Here is a 15,371-nt window from a genome sequence, read left to right as displayed (position 1 = left end):
TTCTGTAGTTTAGTTGTAATGGTCATGGGAGGAGGTGAGCACAGCGTTTTCCTCCTCTGCCGTCTTGACCGGAAGTCAGTTTTCTTTCCATGAACTTGGAGGAAGCTTTATTCCTCTCTCGGCTTTTCTTGGATGTGTTGCAGCCACGGCAGACTGCCATGCACACGAACGCTCCAAGCCCCCTGCCCCTCCTGGCGCGGTTGGTGATGATTGGTGCCCCTTTTGGGTCAGAGAGGACGTGAAATCAGCCTTGCGAACCAGCACATTGAGAGCCTGTCATGTTCGCGTCCATGTATCAGCATCCGGGGTGAGGCGCAGAGAAGGCAGAGCGTTCCTGCCGATTTCCTGTGTTGAAAGCAGTCGTGAGGGGCGTGAAGGCCGTCAGTTGCCTTCAGCGTGTGACATACTGTTCAGTGGGGACAAGGGAATCGAAAGTGATAAGACCGAGTGAAGTCATCCAACCCGCCGGAAGCGGTTCCTTTGAGGCTGGGCCCCAACTATGAGCCGAACCTCAGGTCGGCTGTTCCCAACCCTGATCACACTAGAATCTCTTGGGGTCTTTTAGAAAGATATTAAGCCTGTCCCAGGACCGCCCCCCATCACCGATTCCTTAGGAAGGGGTGAGGCCTGGGCCCGTGCCTGGTTATAGAGGTTCCCCCAGGTGATGTTCCTGCAGACCCAGTGGAGATCTAGTATTCAGAATATGGTCCATGGAGCCGGCGTCACCGGAACACGTCAGAGATGCATAATCTCATGCCCCACCTGGACCCACTAAGTCTGGCCCCGCGTCTTAAAAAGATGCCACCGATGAGTCTTCTGCGCCAAGTTCTGGAAACTCCGCCTTATGTCCACCCAGCGCCCGCACTGCTGCTCTGAGGCTGCCCAAGTCCCGGTGGCACTGGAGAGCAGCCCAGCCCGCAGGCCGGGAGACCCGGTCCCCTCGGGGCATGCTGACAGCTGCTGCTGCCTCAGGCGGGGGAGCCCCCTAGCCCACAGTGCGCGCTTCCCCTGGGTCTGCACCTCTGCATTTTCTGGAACTGCGATGATTCGCGGCCAGTGCCTTGGGTCGCTGGGCCCTCCTGTCCTCCTGCTGGGTGGCCTGTCGGAGTCAGAGGTAGAGGGAGTCAGGGGGCCCCGGCGTGGGAAGGGCTGGCACATGCCTCGCCCCGATGGAGAAGTGACACGTACGCATAAACCACTGCAGTTTTTAATAACGCCATCTGAAATACACATAAATCACCCCAAACTCTCTCTCGCTCCGAATGTGGTGTACTGTTGAGAACACGGCGTGGCGGGGGACACTGAGGTTTACCACACCGGGAAGTGTGTTCTGGCGTGTGCTCCTCACGGAGGTCGCAGAGATGACTGGAAAACAAATCCGCCGATGTCCCCTGTCGCTACGTGGCATCGGCCACCGCCTTCAGGTTCAGAGGGGGACTGTCGTGCTTCCCGGCGGCCAGCGGAGCGCCTGGTAGGCAGAACAGTGAGGAAGCCGTGCTCTCCCTGCAGGTGACACGCGGCCGTTAACGAAAAGCCCCTTTCGCTTGCTGGGTGTCACGAACCGACCTGACTCCTGGCTTTCGCGTATGACCGCGGGTGATGTCATTCATTCAACTGACATCCATTTAGCGTCCTTCCGGGTCACGCCCAGCCAGGCACAGGGAACGGATGAGTCACGGGAAGAACATCTGCGGACACGATGGTCCCCAAACAGCCTCACACGCATGGTTCAGTGTTGGGATCCAGGAGGTACCGTGGGCCACTGGGTCCTCGAAGGAGACTCGGCAAATACTTGGGGACGTTGGCGGAGGTGACATCGGAGCTGGGACGGGATCGTCCCGCCCGGCCAGCCGGGGCAGCAGCTCCGAGACCCCCTCCCCTGGTTCCCATGCCACCTCCAAGATGGAAGTAAGTGACGACGGGGATGCAGAACCCAGGAATGCAGAGCCCCCGGTTACTGGGGAGGCCGATGTTGGCGGGAGGAGCACTCGCGTTAGACGCAGTCACCGTTCAGCCCCGAGAGCATGTCCCAGGCCCTCACCAGGGGTCCGCGTAGGAGAAGCTAGCGCTGAGCTCTGTTCCGGAGCGGAGGGAGGACAGCGCCTCGCCCTCCTCCCCTTCCTCCCGCCGTCGGGATGACGGGATGGCAGAGCAGACCGGGTAGGAGGGGTGAAGGGGGAGACCGTTTCGGACGGCCCGACGGCCGGGGTACCTGGCGTTGGAGACAGGAAAGCTCTGGAACGCCACGCCCAGCGCGGCGGCCGGGGGCCTGGGGACTCGAGGCCGCAGGGCAGGCTGGGAATAGTGCCACTTCCCTGGCATGTGTCCGAGTGTGGGTGCCCCGGGGAGCCGGGTGGAGGGGGGCTGGGAGAAAGGGCAGCCCCTCCCCCGTCGCCCCTTGCAGTGTCTGTCCAGCGCCTCCCCCGGGTGCTGGCCCTCTGGGGGCCGACGCCCATCTGCCTTTCTGGCCGAAATCCTAGAAGACAAATTCAACCGAGTGCCCTGTCGTCACACACCATGTGACTTTTTGACATCCGACGTACCCCGATGGCCATCTCTGGGGTCATTAACCTGTGCGGGCTCAGGTGCCCGACCGGAGCATCTGAAGTCTGCTGGGACCTCAAACGGGAGAGGCCAACCCAACACCTGGGATCGAGCTTATTGCCCCTGCGCCGAAGACGGACAGAAGGAAGCCCGCCCCCAGGGCGGGAGGCAGGCTCTGGGACATGCTCGTGTGTCATTGTAAATGGATCAGTGTGATTTATATCCCACGCTTTTCCAAAAACGATTTAAGGCTGCTTTGCAAAAATTCACACCACACAATAAGATCAGTTTTGTAAAAAGCGAGTTCAGAAATCAGGACAAAGGGAACCCAAGGGCAGGGCAGGTAAGATGAAACCAGGTGTCGAGCCAGCACAGAAGCACCTGCTATGGGAAAAACGGGCCCTGTTTGCTCACAGAGCGTTCCGACCTTGAGTCCGAATTAAGGCCACAGGTAGAGGTGAACGCTCCGCTCTGGAGCCTTGGCGTTTTCCTGCCAAATGTGCCCAGCAAGGTGACTCCTGGAAGACATGAGAAGACAGAATGGCATGGTTTAGATGTTGCAAAGGACTCTTAAGGGTTACGTGGGGTCCACTCCTGGCCAAAGCCGGGGTCTCCTCCATCATGCACGTCTGGTCGGGGAGCTTCTGCCCCGGCAGCTCTAAGAGCAGGCGTCTTTCCGAGAGCTTTGTCATGCCCTGAAGTCTGCCTCCCTGAGACTGTCACAGCAGAGTCCTGCTCCAATTTGGGAGAGTGTGTATTTGTGTGTGGGGGGAGGGGGCCGCTATTAGCCAGATGATTTGGGGATAGGCTGAAACCCGCCCCTAAGATATCTAGGCCAAAGCTATAATCTCTGGAATTCGTAAATGTTACCTTATTTGGAAAAAAGGCCTTTGCAGATGTGATTAAGAATCTGAGATCACCAGATTATCCTCAATTACCCAGATGGGTCCCAAATGTCATCACGACATTTCTGAGAGGCAGAGCCAGAAGGCGCTGTGAAGATGGCATGGTGATTGTCGTGGCTACAAGGCGAGGAATGGCAGCAGCCGCCAGAAGCTGGGCGAGGCAAGGGACGATCCGCTGATCCTCCCTCTGGCCCCCGGAGGGAGCGTGGCCCTGCTGACGCCTTGGTTTGGGCCCGGTGAGGCGGACTCTGGACTCCAGGCCTCCAGAACTGGGGGAGAATAAATGTGTGTGTGTTTGAAACCGCCAAGCGTGTGGCAGTTTGTTTCACATCCGCAGGAGGGTGACAGACTCCTGGGCACCCTCGTGCTCCTTTCCTTCTTAGCTAGTTATGTGTCGGGAGGGGACGGCGTCATTCGTCTGCTGGCCGAATCCTCCGTGCCAACCCTTTCGACAGACGCACTCAGGATACATCTCCGGATGGACCCTCAGCGTCCGCCAGGATTATGACGAGGATTCAAGGAGTCGGCGACCATAAAGCGCTTACAAGGGCGTCTGGCCCAAAGCGATAGTCTATACGCATGTTTGTTAAGTAGGAACGAACAGCTGAGGCTCTTCGGGGAGGCGCTCCCTCTGCTGCTCTCCGGGATGCAGAGGATACTTGACACTCGGTCTCGGGTTGGGGACACGTGCCTTCGAGAAGTCCCCAGCGGTACGCCGGGGGCTGTGGCTGGACGCGTTAGGTCCCGGGGGCACGACGCATCGGAAACCGCCTTGGTTCGGGCCTGGTTTCCACCGAGGAAAGAACACCCCGAATTGCTCGTCGTCCTCTGCGGCTTCTTCCCTCGGGGACGCAGGACTGATATTTCTATGTGGTTCCTGTCAGCTGAGTCCCCGTTTATTTTAAACTTGTTCTTTATTCCTAACCTTATTTGAAGAAGAGCAAATCATCTCTGAACGAGGCGACGAAGACCCGGGGCCTCCGTTAGCCCAGGACCGAGACCGAGGTTCTGGTCCCGGTTCTGTCCCCGTATGCGCGTGTGACTTGAGCAGATGCCTCTGCCCATTCTAAGCTCCAGCTTCTTCACGTAAGATCGCGGTTTAAAATATCTTTCTGATTTCTTATTCATGGCTTTTTGTCCTGCAAATGGCTGGAAAGACCCTTTCTCTGGCTCATATTCAGCATGTTTTCTTCCCGATTTAGCCCCAAGGGCTTCAAAGGCTCTGATGGAAAATCTCGTAACAAAGACCGCTTGTCCTTCTCTGTAGCTTCTCAGACTCTGCGCTCTGGTTCTCTGGCTGTGTTGAAAACGCAAGAGCCAGGAGTGGGCTGTCGGTGTCGCCACCGTGTGGCGAGAATCGGCTGTGACTGGGAGGCCAGTGTTCTGGGGTGACCGAGAGCACGTGCCTTTCAACAAAAATGGGGGCGGCTAAAGGCGACTTTTTATGCCTTCGAGGGGATCCTCACGACACCTCTGTTGTCAGAGCGCGTCTCAGTCGGGGCGAGGGTGGCTTGGAGAGCAGGGACACCCCCGAAGCACCAGGCACCGCCACCGCCCTGTGACTTCCCGGTGTCGCCGAGCACGCCGCTGGCCCTGAATCACGTTTAAACAGATTTGAATGTCGGGGCAAAACTTAACGATGATAAAATCTGGGTGGCAGATGTGTTTTCACTGCACAATGCCTTCAACTGTTTCGTACCCTTGACATTTTTCACAGGAACTGCAGGGTCGCTGGCAGTCCAGGGCTGAACCACCGGGGCTGGCAGTGGGGGGACCAGGGACTGTCTCCGAGTGTGCCATTGGCCACCGGAAGGCAGCCTGCCGGCCCTCCTCCTGCAGGCGGCTGACCCTTCCTCCCCTCTCCCACGGAGTGACGGGCAGTGACACTCTGGACGGGGCCTAACGCCACACTCGGGGAGGCCGTGTCCCACAGCCCCAGCTGCCCAGCACTCACGGACACCTCGCGGCCACCGAGGGAGGGGCATCTAACACTTGATTTTTTTAAAAAAGATGAACAAACACCTTTATGGTGATCGAGAAAAACGGGGGACATACTGAGTAGGAACGTAAAAGTGGGTGATGTTTCTCTTCACTTAGGAGTTAACGGATCGAAGAGGTGACCGTTAGGATCGGTGCGTCGCATCTGTTGCCACTTGTCCCGAACACCTGCTTTTTAATTGCTTTTCCTTTCGGCTGGAGTCCTGAGCCGGGTCTTCTCCCTCTCAATACTGACAGGCTCGGCCCGGTCAGCACCTCGCCATCCTGTGGCTGTTCTGTGTCGCCCCAGTAGGCTTTGATGTTTTCACTCTGGATTCTTGACTATCTGTGTTGGTTTCTTTGTCCCCAGGATAAATGACACCTCGTGAGGCCCTCCATAATTCGGCCTTCATGTGACTTCCCAGTATCGTTTTTAAACCCCCACCACCCGCACCCCACGCGCCTGCCCTGCGTGCGTTCAGGGCCCCACACGCACATTACGCTCTGCGTGCAGTGGCAATCCCTTCCAGGGACACTAGAAAGCTCCCTGCCTCTCCCCTCGTCCCAGAAAACCTTCTCGACTTCCAGGAGTGGAGGGGCTCCTTCTCCGTATTTCCCGGGCGCCCCACACCCCCTCTTCCAGCACTCAGCACCCGGCACTCACACTTCTAAACCCCTCACTGCCAGCGAACCTTCCGAGGGCCGCGTCGTGTGCACCAGTGTCCGTGGCGCTGACACACACGCGGCGCTCGGCACTGTCCGCTGAGTGAGAAATACGTCACGAGATGATGAACGGGACAGGGAGAGGAAAAGCGAAGGCAACGTTCTCTCTTTATTCAATAAGAGCTTTCTGGAAATAAAGTTACCCGTGTCAAGTGTACAATTCAGTTGTTCTTAGTTACTTATTTCTGGATCAGTTAATTTTAAAAAGTAACTTAGTTACAGGGGATTGAAAATTTACAAAAGCTCGGTTTTTATTAAAAGTGTTTCTCCTGCTGTAAGAACACAAAATACTATTTTAAATATATTATTTAGAACCATTAACATGTAAATTAAAAAGACATAAACATGCCAAAGGAACGAAACGGATGTTTTTTATGTGCGAGTCTTACCGGAGAGGTCTGTGCGTATCAATCCTCACCCTGCACACACGAGCCCCTGCAGCGGCGCCCCTCGTGTTGGGGTGTCTCTGTGGGTGTCTGTGTGTGTGTGTGGGGGGGTGATTTGTGGTAGGGCTGGGGTTTCACATGCCGTAACTATTGCTTTATTTCCTGAAGCCAGACAACTCAGTCCCTCCCTGTGTCCCTGGTGACTTTTGAGCTGTGTCCCAAGCATAGAAGCTCAGTGACTGAGTTCATCAGCGGTAAGTGTGCACGGGCCCTTTAAGAGAACGCCCAGGACTCCAGCTGCCTATGTGTCGCTCAGCCACCGTCCCTGCTGGTCTTCAAAGCTAGACATTGGGGGAACTTCTCTCTCCGGCACTGGAGCCCTGGGCGGGGGAGCCCAGTGTGGGGCTGGGACTCCTCGCTTCTCAAGGGACCTCCGTGGCCGAGACATCCCTCCTGATGTTCAGCTGTCACACGCGGGTGTGAGACCTACCCATTCCTTGTCTATCTGGTTGTATCTGCCGTCTTCTCTTTGATGATGCAGCTGGTCCTGCCACGAACAGTTAAGGATAGAACTGTGGATAAAGAAAGAAATGTTTAGAACGTCTCGTGCTGCTGAAATCAAATCAGCATACTTATTAGGGCGGGCCCAAGTGACGGGAGGCACGGAGTCACCTCAGGCACGGTCTCCTGGCACCAAACGTTACCCGGTTTGGGGGAGTCAGGCGCAGCCACCTGGGACTTTAACGTGAGACTAAGTGTAAGACATGAAGTGACATGGCGCCGTTACAGCCAGATGCCAGACACCGTAACGGACGCTTGACAAGCAGAAGCCTGTGCAGTGGGGACCAAGCGTCGGGCCCCCGACAGCATGGGCAGGTGCCGGCCACGTGACTGCGGGCGCTGGGGCGGAGCGTCCGGTCTCCCTCTCGGTCTCTAGGAGCGGGTGTGAGACCTGCCCATTCCTTGTCTACATCCCTCCTACCAGTCTCAAGGTGGCCTCTTCTGTGTGTCCCTAGTTGTAGGACTTCGGTACATGTGGTTCTCAGTGACGGTTGTTCTGTAGTTTAGTTGTAATTGTCATGGGAGGAGGTGAGCACGGCGTTTTCCTCTGCCATCTTGACCGGAAGTCAGTTTTCTTTCCATGAACTTGGAGGAAGCTTTATTCCTCTCTCGGCTTTTCTTGGACGTGTTGCAGCCACGGCAGACTGCCATGCACATGAACGCTCCAAGCCCCCTGCCCAGGGGGCGCGGCAGGGGCAGGACTGGCCACACTGCCGTCCCGAAGGCCCGAGAAACGTGACGGCCCGGGAGGGCGGCCACACGTGCTGGGACACGGGGAAAGCTCCTGGCGCGGTTGGTGATGATTGGTGCCCCTTTGGGGTCAGAGAGGACATGAAATCAGCCTTGCGAACCAGCACGTTGAAAGCCTGTCATGTTTGCGTCCATGTATCAGCATCCGGGGTGAGGTGTAGAGAAGGCAGAGCGTTCCTGCCCATTTCCTGTGTTGAAAGCAGTCATGAGGGGTGGCAGTCAGTTGCCTTCAGTGTGTGACATACTGTTCAGTGGGGACAAGGAAATCGAAAGTGATAAGACCAAGTGAAGTCATCCAAACCTCCAAGGCCGGGGCCAAGGCGAGGGCCGGGGAGCCACTTCTCAGGGCGACGAGGGGGCTGGGCCGGGAGTGAGGAAAAGCCGGCCAGGGGCCTCTGCGGGACGAGGTGCCGGGAAAGGGCTGGCTTAATGGGCAGAGCAGGGTGACGGCCTCAAGGCAGCCACGCAAGATACCAACGAGCACAGAGGACAGGGCGCTGCTCCACCCGGAGGGGGTCGCACCAGGTCGCTTCAGGCTACAGTGCCACCTAAGCCAAGTGCACGCAGCCGGACAGCAGACGGGAACAGGGACAGCGCCCGGCACGGACCCGGTCGCGGGAGGACAGCCCCGCAGATGGCGACCGGCACAGAGCTCAGGGAGAGGGGACGCTGAAGGCCTGGGCACCGAGTTCCACTGTCCTGAGGGCAGCGCGGGAGCCTCCGTGGGGACCCGCCGTCTGCAAGGATGCATGGACGTCGCTCGGCAGAGAGGACAGGGCCACCGCGGCCAGAGGGTTACGAAGGGCAGTGTCTCTGAGGACCCGGAAGGGAAGAGGGTCCCTGCGCCTGAAGGGAGACGGACCACGGGAGCGGCGACACGTGTGGGAGAGGCGGGGACCGAGGGAGGAGTGACGGCGTGTGACAGCGTGGCCTCGGCTCCTCCCGGGGTCACCAGCGAGGAGTTCCTTCTGCGTCTGCGCTTCCCCACCCCGCCCCCACCCTCGTCCCAGCCCAGCCCCACACCCTAAGGCAGACTGCAGGGAGGCCCAGGCTGTCACCAGGAGTGACTGCCCCCGGAGGGAGGGGGACGCTGTGGCTTGGACCCTCCCCAGAGAGGGATCCAGGCCTGCTGAGAAGGGCTGGAAACTGCGGGCCTCCCGACACCGCACCCCAGGGGAGGCCGGGGAGGTCAGAGCAGAAAGAGGTCACAGAGACCAGGTGCCAAAAGCAGGGACAGGGCATGGGAGCAGAGTGGTGGGGACGGGCAGGGGACCACTGTCGGCCCGACAGGTTCCAGAGCCTGAGGTCACAGCAGGAGTGAGCTGGACTCGGGGTGCGGGAGGAACTGTGAGGACCGGGCCCCAGATGCAACAAGACACAGACGCTGACGTCCATGAGGGTGACGGCAAAGCAAAGCGAAGGGCCGGGGAGACCCGGACTCCCGTCCTGCAGGCCTCGGGGCCAGGCTGCTGCTACGCGGCCCTGTCTACTCACAGGGACGTGTCTGGTCCGGGAGGGTCCCCTGCCTGAGGGTGTGAACACTAAGGTGCCTGTGTACCTCCTCAGAAGTCCTGAGACCTGTAGATGGCACAGTCACTTCCAACGTCCCATTCCACCCTCTGGAAGAAGTAGACCATGGCGCTCTCCAGCAGGGAGCCGCTCAGGATGGCCAAGAAGGACAGCTTCCGGTTGACGTTCAGGGTCACTGGAGAAGCAGAGATGACCGGTAAGTCCTCCAGAATTCGCTCCCACGACACCGCGATTATCGGGTGACGCGTACGTCGCGCGGGGCAGGAACTGTTTCCGCGAAGCCTGGTTAGGACGTCCCCGTTCGTTCCCGTTCATCTACGCTGTCACCTGCTCCCACTTTTCAAACTGCAAACCTTTCGAGAACCAAAGCATCTGCTTTAACGAAAACGCTCCTGAGATCAGGACGCAGGTTCCCATTCGCGTAAAAAGGAAAAATAAAAAGTAGTTTCTAAAGTCGGAAAGAGAAGAGCAGGAGGAAACTGATGCCGTCGGGTCCCGCGCCGACGAGACGCGAAGCATCAGCGCATCTAAGACCGACCTCGCCGCGTGGGAAAGTGACGCCGAGCGGGGCCTGTCCCGGCTCGCCAGCTGCCCGGCCACGCGAGTTCGGACGCGTCGTGGAGGCGACAATGGAGCCCTGCTAACCCCACGGGGTGGAGATGGCGCGATGGGGGCGTTTTGAAAACCGAACCGCGCTGCGCGGTTAAACCGAACGCACGCTGGACACGCGCGGAGCGAGGCGCGGCAGGGACGCCCCGGGCTGCCGTGTGTCTGACGCCGGCCAGTGCTTGACCGGTTACGTGAGAACCGTGCTCGGAAATAAGGCTAGCGGCTTCCACACGGGCTGAAAGCTGAGAAAACAAAAGACCAACGCACCCCTAATTGCCTGGAAGTTCGACGTGAGGACAAACAGCTTGATGAGCCGCAGGCACAGCGGCGTGTAGTCGTGCTCCCAAATCACGGCCGGGATCAGCAGGAGCTTCCCGTAGCTGGACAACAGTAACGCTTTCAGCAGCAAAACGAAGTTGGGTTTTTTCTTTTCTGTGATGGGTCGTTCTACCCACAGGAAAGTAAAAATGCCGACGAAAAAGGCAGCTTGTTCTGAGGAGGCAACGGAAGATCAGAGCGTGAATGTCTGCGTCCCCACCGCGTCCCCAAGCACGAGCTAGCGGCTGTCTTACGAAACGCTTTCTCCAGACCGATGTCCCCCTTCCTCTTTAAAACAAAACAAAAACAAAAACAGAAAACCCCGCCTTCTGTGTCAATCCTGCCGGTATAATTTCGGAAATATATTTCTGAAGTATTTCATCTACTGAAAAGAAGTAACCCCAGAGGACTGTAAACATCCATTTTCGAAGCTCCCTGGAAGTTACATTCTGTTTCGACGTCCTCGGTGCCAGGTAGAAACCTGACAGAAAGAAGACACGAGAGCAGAGGCTCTTAATCTAATCCGTAATTAGGTTCCAAACCTCTAAAACAGCTTGTAAAAATATCGTGAGGCAGGACCATCCTCAGAGCCACAGACAAAGCCGTTGTCTCTGTTTATTTTTCCACTATTTACTGAGTGCCTGTTATCCACGAGATCTTGAATTCTGTTACCTAAACTAAAAATTTCCTGTATTGAGTTTAACAAACTGGGTGCCATTCCTAATCCTCCCAGAACGCACTCGCAGACAGGGTCTGGGCCCCCCACTGGGCCCCCAGGCGGAACCGAGACAGTGTGTTCTGTTCCCTCGAGCCAGAGCCTCCCGTCCCCCTGCGAGCTTGTTTCTATCAAGATGGCTGGTCCTCTGGTCCCCAGCTGCGTATGCTCCGCGTGCTCTGTCCCGCAGCTGTGTTCCTGAGGTTTCTGCAGAATGACACGTGTTTCTCTGGAACACATGTATTCTATTACAGGAGAGACATCCGTAGCCTTCTAAAATGTTTTATGACTGGATACAGCCAAACCAAAGAGCTTCCAAATATAGGTGAGTGGGATCAATCGAAATAATGTAGGGTGGTTAACCTCCATGATATGTGATGCAGCCTTCAGGGGACAAGGCTGTCTCCCTTCAAAAGGACTGAAGGGCTTGTCAGCTGCAAGCATCTGCTCAAACAGGAAGGTCTCACGGCCTGGAGTTTGGACAAGGAGATAATGAAAATCATGGGAGAAACTCAGAGTGGGGCCGCCGTGCGTGAACGCAGAGAGAGGAGGTCTGTGGCCCTGGACTGGGCGCCTCCATGCGCTCCTCACCTAGAACCGGGGAGGCCGCACCAGCCCCATGCTCTGCACGTGGTCACAGGCAGGTGTCGGCGGCCTGCGCCTCTGAGGGCTGGCATCCGGCCCGTGGGTCGGGCAGGAGCTGTTGCCGGCGACTGCCGTGGGTGCCCCAGTGGAGAGGACGTGGGAGGGGCCGGGGGACCGTCCCACCGGAGCTGGCACCACCTGCTGTGGGGCTTCGGGGCTCCTCCCTCCCTGTGTCTGTCTCCAGCGGCAGACAGGACAGAGCCCCCACCCTGCCACCAAAGAGGATGGCTGGGAAAATTGAGCGGATAGCACTATAAAAGCAGTGTTTGAACTCTAAAGTGCTCCATCTATGTACGATGTTTTTACAAGCTGTTTTAGGGGTTTGGAACCTAATTATGGATTAGATTAAGACACGTTAAAAAGTAACTAGAAAGAAATTTCTGATTATCAAAATATACACTATAGAGTAGGTCTGAGAGAAATTTCAAAGTATTTGAAAACAAGCTTAATTTTTAAACAAATGATGGACATGAAGCAGTTTATCATTAGAAATTTTAAGAGGCTTTGCTCTATTGCTTAAATTTCTATTAGGTTCCAGCTCCTAGCTTAGGTGATGTGTTTGGATATTTTTAACGTCATGTGCGTTTGGGAATTCTTAGCATGTAGATGAACTTTAAAACCACAGGACTGGAGGTCAGGATGAAGGGAGTGAAGGTGGGTAGAGAGGACCAGGGGGCACAGTGCACACACAGGGCAGAAACGTTACCCTGGAATGGACTAGAGACCACTAAGTGTTAACCACTCAAATAACATCGCATTATAATAAAAGAACTTTAGAAGCAGAGAAGCGTGGAAACCAGTTAAGTAATAACAGTCACAAATTAATTCAACACAAATTCCTTTTCTGAAGAAGAGCAACTCCTGAACTGAAGGCCTTGTGGGGAGCAGCCCGTTTACCTGTGCACGGTCAGGTAAGTAAGTGTTCCCGATGAAACGCTCTGCGTTAGTATAATGCCGTTGGCACAATACACTGGATAATGCCTGACAATGATCAATCTGTTTTAATGAAGATGGGACCTGGGTCATATTCAGATTGGATAATTAGAACTTTAAGAATTTTGTCAACAATGTCCTATCTCAAAATATTTTATGAAACTCTCTAATCTGATAATACCCATCTGACAGGGTAAAGACTGTCTAACGATGGTATTTCTGCACATTTGGGGCAACAAAACAGTAAGAAAGCAGAGTTTAGACGAACGTGCCCAGCAGGAAGAGGCGGAGCTGAAGCTTCGGTCTCAAGTCCTGTGCGAACCAGCTGCTCCTACCGCGCCCCGCGCTTCTGCGAGGACAACAGATGTGAGTGACCTTAGGGCAGAGGCGAGGCCTGTCCCTACCTAGCGAGGCCACCGTGAACAGTCTGTAGAAGTCCCATTCCTTGGCGTATCTGATGAAGTCGTCGGGGTCGGGGCTCTGGTTCGAATCCTGGAGCTGCCACCATCTGAGGTACGCGTCACAGAGCAGACAGAAGATGCAGAGTTTGCCGTGCATCTGGGGGCCAGAAACATCGCTATTCGGTTAGATGAAGAACTTGACCGCCCTTAACCCCAGCAGGTCCAGACAGCAGGGAGCGGGGCTGGGACGCGCGTCCACCCCGCAGCTTTCCAAACCCAGAGGCGCCCAGAGACGCGCGGTCGGATTCCGTCTGACACAGTTCTGGAGGCGGGGGTTTCGGGTGTGTACCCCTACTTCAGAATCGCCGCTCTAAGTGGTAGTTCACCCTTCCTTCCATTTTCTACATTCGTCCTACACACAGGATCGAACACAGAATGTTTGTGACTCGTGGGTAGGTGGGAGCAGCAATAAAAAGCCAGCATTTGATCTGAAGATTCCATGATAAGAAACTATTCGTCTGAACGTGAATTTTAAAAACATGCCCCGGTCTGGATGAGTATAAATGAATGTGTCGGAAGACAGCAAGGAAAAGGTGCGAATCAGCTGGCAACGCTATTGTGAGACCGACAAAGCGAACACTCGGGAACGTGAACTGGCTCTGTCTCTTTCCTGTGGGTGGCATCATGTGGGACCTGCACACGCAGACCCTGTGCAGCCCAGGGACAGGCGTCATGGTGGGCTTCCGGGCCCCTGAGCCAGCACGCCGGGCCTCCTGGCTGCACGGGACTCACCAGGACCCCCCAAAGCCTGGACTCCATCCTCGAAGGCTCTGGTTTAGTCACTCTGGTGGAGACTTTGACTCGGAAGGGTAACCACCCCCGTGATTCCAATGCGAAGCAAAGCTCAAGAACCAATGCTCTAGTAACTTAAAAACCGCCCTGGTTATTTAGCTCGGGGAAGGGGCCCACGTTAGCCCACATTTACGGCTGCCGGGTTTAGATTTAGCAAGTCAAAACACAGGACGCTCAGTTAAATGACTTTCAAATAAACAACAAGTAACTTTTCTGTATGTATATGCTCTATGCAATATCTGTGACACGTACTAAAAAAATACTTATTGTTTATCCGTTTTTCTAATTTAATTGGATGTTCTGTATTTTATCTGTCGACCTGACTCAAATTATTAAATAGTTCACGACTCAATGCACTAAATGTACATTTTGAAAAATCCGACTTTATAAATCAGGACTTTTCTGATTAAGCTCAACGTTGTTATCTGCCTGCGCAGTGACTCGAGAGCAGAATATAAGATGCAACAAGTTTGTTTTAAAATAGTTCTCTTTTAATGTTTGCTTCTTTCAGGTGTAATCCTCTCCCTACCTGGATATATTTAATTTTATTCTGTTAAAAATAATTGATGTCTGCTTCGAAAGGTAACCTACTAAAAAGGAACCCGGCGATTATTTGCCAGTTTCCTACCAGTGACATTCTTAAAGAGTCACTAAACATTGCATCTTTCAAAAACAATCAATGCCTGCTATTTCTAGAAACTTCCATACGCCACCAAGATAAAAGACCCACCCTCATCAGAATTTCTCTTTGAAAACACTGTTCTTTCATCTGTTCAAAATTATTATTCTTTTAAAATGCAAAAGCATCAAGTAAAATTAGAAAATAAAATAATTATCACAACTTACATTTATTTTAGTATTGAAGAGAATATGCCTGTAGGCCTGGGCTTTGCATAAAATAGCATTAATCAAGATTATAACAGGATCGTACTCGATATATTTGTCTACCGGTTTCTGGCATGATTTCTGAAATAAGACGAAATAATATTAGGACAAGCAAATTCATACATTCGGAAATCTTAAGGGATTTTGGGTTTATGTAGTAATAAGGTCACATCAGCATTTATTTAAATCGATTTCCATTCAGATACAAACTGTTCATCTATGTAAGACCTGGTTTTAGAAATGATGAAATATAATCTAGGCTAGAAATATGAACCTTTTAATTTCATATTTAAGAACCTAAAAAGACATCTCATTTAAAGGCTGATTTGAGGCAGGAAAGTATCCCAGAAAATGCCTTTCACTTGTAGGCACTGTTATCAAATAAACTTAGAATGCACTCTCACTGATAAATGGTTGCCTGCTGGCTAGAGGGAGCCCAACCCTGTGGTTCTTGAAACATGATCTGGAGAAGGGGGTTCTGGAAAGCAATTTGCGCCCAGGGCTCCCAAGAGCTCTGAGCAGCATAAAGAATGTGGCGCAGTGCTGACCATCGAGGGGTGGCAGGTACCAAGACATTGAGACTATGGCAAGAAGCCGGTCCTTCTGGGCTAGAGTGGAGAGCCGAGAGCTGGGCTCT

General features: G+C 54.4%; 1 protein-coding gene across 1 annotated transcript in view; it reads right to left on the bottom strand.

Annotated features, from left to right (window-relative positions):
- The window catches only part of ARV1 (ARV1 homolog, fatty acid homeostasis modulator), a 35,827-nt gene that overhangs the window by 1,765 nt on the left and 18,691 nt on the right, over nt 1-15,371 (bottom strand). The window contains exons 3-8 of the mRNA XM_006920747.3: nt 14,696-14,815; nt 13,001-13,154; nt 10,253-10,477; nt 9,405-9,551; nt 7,039-7,107; nt 6,894-6,900 (exon numbers count right to left, since the gene is read on the bottom strand). Coding sequence (XP_006920809.1) covers nt 9,409-9,551; nt 10,253-10,477; nt 13,001-13,154; nt 14,696-14,815 — 642 coding nt within the window. The 3' untranslated portion in view covers nt 6,894-6,900; nt 7,039-7,107; nt 9,405-9,408. The remainder of the gene's footprint in view (nt 1-6,893; nt 6,901-7,038; nt 7,108-9,404; nt 9,552-10,252; nt 10,478-13,000; nt 13,155-14,695; nt 14,816-15,371) is intronic.

This window comes from Pteropus alecto, unplaced genomic scaffold, assembly GCF_000325575.1.
Source record: "Pteropus alecto unplaced genomic scaffold, ASM32557v1 scaffold189, whole genome shotgun sequence".
In the NCBI taxonomy this organism is placed as follows: Eukaryota; Metazoa; Chordata; class Mammalia; order Chiroptera; family Pteropodidae; genus Pteropus; species Pteropus alecto.
Note: the sequence above shows the minus strand (reverse complement) of the source record. Positions and strands in the feature narration are given on the sequence as shown.